Here is a 7,449-nt window from a genome sequence, read left to right as displayed (position 1 = left end):
TCTCACTCAACCACGGCCCTCAACGTGGCATCTCCATCTCCACCACCCCCTGCGCAGCCCATTGCAGCCCCCAGCCACTCTATAGGAGCAGCACTCTTTCCTCATGAACAGCCTGAATCTCCCCTGGCACAACTCAGGGCTGTTCCCTCCCATCCCATCACTGTTACACGGGAGCACGGGCCGACCCCCAGCTCATCACAACCTCCCTTCAGAACCCATAGAGACACATAGAGACACATAAGGACACATAGAGACATATAGGGACCCATACGAACCCATTGGGACCCATAGAGACCCATTGGGACCCATAGAGAACCCATAGGGAGCCATAAGGACCCATAGAGACCCATAGCCACCCCATAGACCCCGTAACCAGTTAAGTACTGTTACACGGGACCCCCAGCTCATCACAACCTCCCTTCAGGAGCCTTGAGGTCTCCCCTGTGCTCCTCTTCTCCACGCTGACCCATCCTGGCTCCCCATCAGCCTCATCAGGTTCTCCAGACCCCTCATGGCTGCACCTCAACCTCATTGGGTTGAAAGGGACCTCAAGGATGATGAAGCTCAAACACCCCATGCCTGGCAGGGCCACCAAACTTACACTATTGACTACATGAGGTTGCCCAAGGTCTCATCCAACATGGCCTTCAACACCTCCAAGGACAGGGCATCCACAGCCTCCATGGACATCCTGTTCCAGGACCTCCCCGCTCTCATAGCAAAAAACATCCCCCTGACATCCAACCTAAATCTATCTACACTCTTTCAACTTAAATCCATTTCCCCTTGTCCTGCTATTATCAGCCCTTTCGAAGAGCTTACTCCTCTCCTGGATATAGGTTCCCTTCAGGTCCTGAAAGGCTGCAGTGAGGTCACCCCCTGGGTATAGGATATAATCACAAAATTGTAGTGGTCGGAAGGGACCTCTAGAGATCATCGAGTCCAACCCCCCTGCCAAAGCAGGCTCCCTACACCACGTCACACAGGTAGGTGTCCAGGTGGGTCTTGAATATCTCCAGAGAAGGAGACCCCACCACCTCCCTGGGCAGCCTGTTCCAGTGCTCCGTCACCCTCACTGTAAAGAAGTTCTTGCACACATTCGTGCGGAACTTCCTATGCTGAAGTTTCAGCCCATTGCCCCTAGTCCCGTCCCCACGCACTACTGAAAACAGACCAGCCTCGCCACTATGGCTCCCACACCTCAGGTATTTATAAACCTGGATCAAGTCCCCTCTCAGCCTTCTTTTCTCAAGGCTAAACAGACCCAGTTCCCTAAGTCTCTCCTCATAGGGGAGATGCTCCAGGCCCTTCACCATCTTTGTGGCCCTCCGCTGGACTCTTTCCAAGAGATCCCTGTCTTTTTTGTACTGGGGAGCCCAGAACTGACACAGTATTCCAGATGAGGCCTCAGCAGGGCAGAGTAGAGGGGGAGGATCACCTCCCTCGACCTGCTGGCCACGCTCTTTTTAATGCACCCCAGTATGGCATTGGCCTTTTTGGCTACAAGGGCACACTGCTGGCTCATGGCCAACCTGTCGTCCACCAGGACGCCCAGGTCCCTCTCAGCAGAGCTCCTCTCCAGCAGGTCTTCCCCCAACCTGTACTGGTGTATGCAATTATTCCTCCCCAGGTGCAAGACTCTACACTTGCTTTGGTTAAATCTCATCCAGTTTCTAACTGTCCAGCTCTCCAGCCTGTCCAGGTCTCTCTGAATGGCAGCACAGCCTTCAGGAGTGTCAGCCAATCCTCCCAACTTTGTATCATCAGCAAACTTGCTGAGGGTGGCCACTATTTCCTCATCAAGGTCATTGATGAAGATGTTGAACAAGACCGGACCCAGCACCAACCCCTGGGGAACACCGCTACTTACAGGTCTCAAACCAGACTCTGCCCCACCAACGACAACCCTCTGCACTCTGCCAGTCAGCCAGTTCTCAACCCACCTCACAGTTTACTCATCTATCCCACACTTCTTCAGCTTTGTTCAAAGGATGTCATGGGAGACAGTATCAAATGCCTTACTGAAATTAAGGTAGACTACATCCGCTGCTCTCCCCCCATCCACCCAGCCAGTGATAACAACACAGAAGGCCACCAGGTTGGTCGAGCATGACCTCCCCTTGGTGGAACTCGTGCTGAGTACTCATGATTACTTCCGTTTCATCCAATTGTCTGGAGATGGCATCCAGTACCAGCTGTTCCATCACCTTTCCAGGGACAGAGGTGAGGCTGCCTGGACTGTAATTACCCAGATCTTCCTTCTTTCTTATTTTGAAGACCAGAGTGACATTTGCTATCCTCCAGTCTTCAGGTACCTCCCCCATTCTCCCGCCGTCTCCCACAAAAGTCTATTTTGAAAGCATTTTAGGTATCATAGTATCATCATAGTATCATAGTATCGTGCGAGTTGGAAGGGACCTTAGAAATCATCGATCATCATATTTTAACATATTCAGGAAATCTGGTTCCATGTTTACATGAGCTCTTGGAGTGAGAAAATAGAAATTAGGTAGGAAAGAAGTGAAATATTTTTTTATTTATAAGTTGGACAACACTTTTTTCTTGTGGAATGCTATATCACACACAGTCAAACAATCAAAGATGCATAAAACATAAAGAACCATCACTGGGAATTGTGTGAGGAAGATGTGCACATTATGGAATCAGGAACAGTGCGTATTGCAGCAGCTTCCTGAGAGAGTGCTTTATCTCCCTGTTCCTCATGCTGTAGATAATAGGGTTCAGTGTTGGAGGAACCACTGAGTACAGAAGTGCCACTGTCAGATCCAGGAGTGGGAAGGAAATGGAGGGGGGCTTCAGGTGGGCAAATAACGCAGTGCTGAGAAACAGGGAGACCACAGCCAGGTGAGGGAGGCACGTGGAGAAGGCTTTGTGCCGTCCCTGCTCAGAGGGCATCCTCAGCACAGCCATGAAGATCTGCACATAGGACACAACTATGAAAACAAAGCAGCCAAAGGCTAAAGTGATACTAAAAATGATAAGCACAACTTCCCTGAGATTTGATTCTGAGCAGGAGAGCTTGAGGATCTGGGGGATTTCACAGAAAAACTGGTTGACAACATTGTCTTGGCAGAGAGGCAGTGAAAAAGTAATGGCAGTGTGCAGCAGGGAGTAGAGGAGCACGGTGACCCAGGCAGCTGCTGCCATGGTGGCACAAGCTCTGCTGTCCATCAAGGTCCCATAGTGCAGGGGCTTGCAGATGGCAACGTAGCGGTCATAGGACATGATGGTGAGAAGGGAATACTCTGCTGAGATGAAGAAGACAAAGAAAAAAAGCTGTGCAGCACATCCTGCGTAGGAGATGGCCCTGGTGTCCCAGAGGGCGTTGGCCATGGCTTTGGGGAGAGTGGTGGAGATGCAGCCCAGGTCGAGGAGGGCCAGGTTGAGCAGGAAGAAGTACATGGGGGTGTGCAGGCAGCGGTCGCAGGCTACGGCTGTGCTGATGAGGCCGTTGCCCAGGAGGGCAGCCAGGTAGATGCCCAGCAAGAGCCAGAAGTGCAGGAGCTGCAGCTGCCGCGTGTCTGCCAACGGCAGCAGGAGGAACTCGCTGATGGAGCTGCTGTTGGGCATCTGCTGCTGCTGGGCTTGGAGTCCTGCTCAGAGTGCAGAAGATAATGACAAGTCCAGACCATTCTCAGAGACATTTATCCTGCTATACTGCATAAGTTTTCCTTTCCCTTGGAAAAATAATTATTGAACTCCATAACCTGTATATACTATCATGAGCTTCACCATCCCTTAAGGAGTAGAAGATTGGGGAGCTCTTACTGTCTTCTCATTTCCTAATCATATCCCAGCCTCCTGGATATTTTCATCTTTTCTGAAGCTGCTCTTCAAGACCCCAGCCCCAGCCTCTCTGCACTTCAATTTGTCTGCTGGACAAAACTTTCAATTTGTTTGCTGGACAAGTGAACTATTAATGCCTGCAGAATACAACTGTAACTTAAGCTAATTGTACTTTTTTGGATAGGAGAGGCTGAAAGCATAACCTGTGTGGCTGTTCACAAAATAGCCAACTGACTGGAGAAATATTCTAGAGTCTCCGAGCTGTGTTCAAAGTTGACAGCCCCTTTTAGATTTCTGCCTCCAATCATTTCTGCTTTCACTGTGAACAAGAACAGGAAATCCTTGCCCTGGCTCTCCTCTTGCAAAGCTCTCTCACAAACATTATGCTGTGCAATGGAGCTGTGATCCCCTGCCCCAGGCAGCAGCTGTGGCAGCACAAGCCCTGCCGGGGGGCTCCTTTCCCCCACACGTCTCCCTGCAGTGCCCTGGGCAGCTCCCCCGGCCAGGCTGAGTGCTGAGCCTGGCAGGCGGCAGAGTCCCATAGCCGGCACACAGCCCCTGGGCACCCGCCTGCAGCCCTGGCTGAACAGCCTGCAGCCGTGCTGGGACACACAGCCCTCAAGGCTGTGCTCTGATTCTGCAGCATGGAAGCCCTCAGCTGGAGCAGAAGGCTTTTTCCACAATAAAGAAACATGCAGTGCCTGCAGCCAGATCTGCTATGGGATGTCACAGATTAAGTTAACCCTCTATGATAGCAGCTGCATGGACTGCAATGAGACTTACCTTATCATGGTCTGTGTACAATGCTCCTGCAGTGAGCTCACAGCCTGCTCACACCAGTCACATCCTGTAAGCTCTCTCCCCTTTCTCTTCTCTCCTTCTGTCACCTGCAGGCTGTGCTGTGCACAAGAGCTGCTCCTGGGAACAGCTGTCTCTCTGCAGCTCTGCCCACTTGTATAAGCTTCCTGTGTCCCAGAAGCCCAGCCCAGCCCAGCAGAATAGGATGACATTTTCATCCTTCACACTCCTCTCCGCTGAGATTTCCCTGGGTCCTCAAGGCCAACAGCTCCTGAAAGTCAACAGCATCATGACTGTGTCTAACTCATTTCTTGTACAAATATTCCCTGTGAAAGACAAACCTCAATAGAAGCGGCATGGACATGGCATGCAGTTGACCACTGTGTTTTCCTGTTCATTCAATTGAAACACCGTTCCTGCTCTTTGTTGGCCAAAAACAAAGAGAATTCTTTCATGGCCCATGTGCCGCTGGTTCTCTGTGGAAAGCTAGTTGAAGATGGTGCCAAGGAGTTTTAAAACTGAGCGGGTAGCTGCAGAGGAGAAGAGTGATGTGAAGAAAAGTGATGCTAGTACCATGGGGACAATGTGAGTAGAAATGGGGTGGAGAAGCTGAGGAGGACCTTTGTCCACACAGTAACACAACAGAACTCATTGGGAACATTCCGGATTGATACCTGTTGCACGGTGCTGCTTTAATGTTTTGTTTAAACTCTAATATAAATAAATAAACAATAAACGCCTGCCGGCTTCAGCCACTTTAAGCTCTCTCCAGATATCTCTCCATTTTGCTGAACAAGTTCTGAAAACCTGAAGTGGATGACAGGAAGGCACAAGGCTCAGGAGGCTCTTTAGGTGGTAAAGGGCCCCAGGGCTCATTTGATGCTGAGTCCATCAACCTCCAGTGCAGAGAGAAGACTGCACAAAGTGCTCAACAAGACAAAGTCAGAAGTAACAATGAAGTTTCTTGGAGTATTAATGGGCCCATTGAGGGACACTAACAAGCCAGCTTCCCAAGGGACTTGTTAGAGAAGATAATTGGAAGCCATGAGTACAAGGCAGGCAAAGGTACTGGCATGGTGGCTCTGATGCTGAGAAACCCCTCTTTTGCCATACGAAGCAGACAGGCCAAGCCCTGATTCCCAGACCCTTGGCAGGGAGATCCTGTCCCTCATGTTGGCTCAGGGCCCTTCCTGGGCAGTGGGATAGAGGTCTGTATGATGTCAAATGAAAGACAGAAGGACAGAAGATCCCAGACTCTGCATGGGGTGCAAGGATGCTGTGAAGTGCATGTCCCATGTGGGCCCTGTGTGTCCTCTCAGGCTGTGGGATGTGAGAAGGGCCCAGTCTGAACAAGCAGTCAATCTCAGTGAAACTCTGAACTTCAGATCTCTCAGTTCCAGTGCCCTACTTTGCACATTCTCCAATAGATTAATGTCATTTATGTTCTGAGGTGCCCAGAAGTGCACCCAGCGAGGCAGCAGCAATGCAGAGCAGAGAGGGATGATCATTGCCCTCACCTAGCTGGCAATAACTTGCTTGATGCACTCCAGGGGCCAGTTGGCCTTCCTGGATCCGTTGGCATTCTGCTGACTTACATTCACTTTGATGTTGACCAGGACCCCCAATCCTTTTCAGTCAGACTGCTCTCTAGTGTCCCATATCCAGTCAGTGTGTATGTCCAGGGTTGCCCCTACCCAGGTTCACAATCAGGCCCTTGTTCTTGTTATGCTTTATGCACTTGGTGCTTAGTACCAACTGGTACCCACTTCTCTGACTTGTCCACATCTCTCTGCAAGTCCTCTCCACTCTCGGTGGAGGCAGCAGCACCTCCTCATCTGGTCTCATCAGCAAACTTGCTCAGAACATCTTCTAGTCCTTGTCATGGTTTTGTAATCTTTGCTATTGGTGTTCCGCATCATGGCATCATGTGGAGCACAGAGAAGAACTACACGTCCTAGATGACCTCACGGTCAGAGAGGGAAACACGTCACAGAAGTGATGCTAGCTTTCTCTCTCTCACTGCCTGGCAGTGAGTGTGAAACCTCTCTCTTTCTCTTTTATTTTATCATAGTATCATAGTATCGTGTGAGTTGGAAGGGACCTTAGAGATCATCGAGTCCAACTCCCGGGTTTCGAGCCCCCTGCGTAACGAAGTGGCACTTCTACCCCTGCGCCACAGGGGGGATTCGAACCCAGACCCTCCAGTGCCACAAGCAGCAGCTTATACCACTGTGCCACTGGGGGCACTTGATTTATTAGCCTCAATTTCAATTAGATTGTAATTAATAAAGTAATTTTTCCTCCTTAGATTGTTGCCACTTCTCTGTTTCCCTGAGCCGAGCTCCCATCTCCCCACCCCTTTTCCTTTTTCCCTTCCCAGTTGTCAGGGGTCGGAGGGATATTGACTGATCACGGATATTGACTGATCTAGATAACACCGTGACACCATACAATGTTCTCAAAAGTGATTCAGTGTCTCGAGAACTTTCCACTCGAGCATTTCCAAACCAATTCAAATGCTGAAAGATAGAAATGCTGGTTTGGAAGTTCAAGTCCTGTGGTGGTCTGCTGGACTTCTCACAGGGCAGTGTGTAGGATACCCCACAGTTTGAACCATCAGGGGGCAATCCCACGAACACACACATCTCTTACCAACACTCAGACAATTTCCAACAGCCACGTTTTGGATGCAGCTCCTGGACTGATGTGACACTGAACAGCATCAGTGCAAAGGGCTTTATGAAGTGTTTCTTTGTGAGCACACCTAACAGATATCAGGTGGGTCCCTGGGCTCATTTCCTAGTTTGCTGGGAATTTGGAAGCACCGTGGAGGAGTTCCATGCA

The 7,449-nt window shown here is 50.2% G+C and overlaps 1 protein-coding gene across 1 annotated transcript; it reads right to left on the bottom strand.

The window, feature by feature from the left end:
• Positions 1 to 2,655: 2,655 nt before the first annotated feature.
• Positions 2,656 to 3,591, bottom strand: LOC140265221 (olfactory receptor 14J1-like). Its single transcript, XM_072361121.1, has one exon. The coding sequence runs from the start codon at positions 3,589 to 3,591 to the stop codon at positions 2,656 to 2,658; it is 936 nt and encodes a 311-aa protein (XP_072217222.1).
• Positions 3,592 to 7,449: the final 3,858 nt, after the last annotated feature.

The sequence above is a fragment of the Excalfactoria chinensis genome, unplaced genomic scaffold (genome assembly GCF_039878825.1).
Source record: "Excalfactoria chinensis isolate bCotChi1 unplaced genomic scaffold, bCotChi1.hap2 Scaffold_72, whole genome shotgun sequence".
NCBI classification, from domain to species: Eukaryota; Metazoa; Chordata; class Aves; order Galliformes; family Phasianidae; genus Excalfactoria; species Excalfactoria chinensis.
The sequence above is the reverse complement of the archived record's forward strand: the minus strand, read 5'-3'. Positions and strand labels throughout refer to the sequence as shown.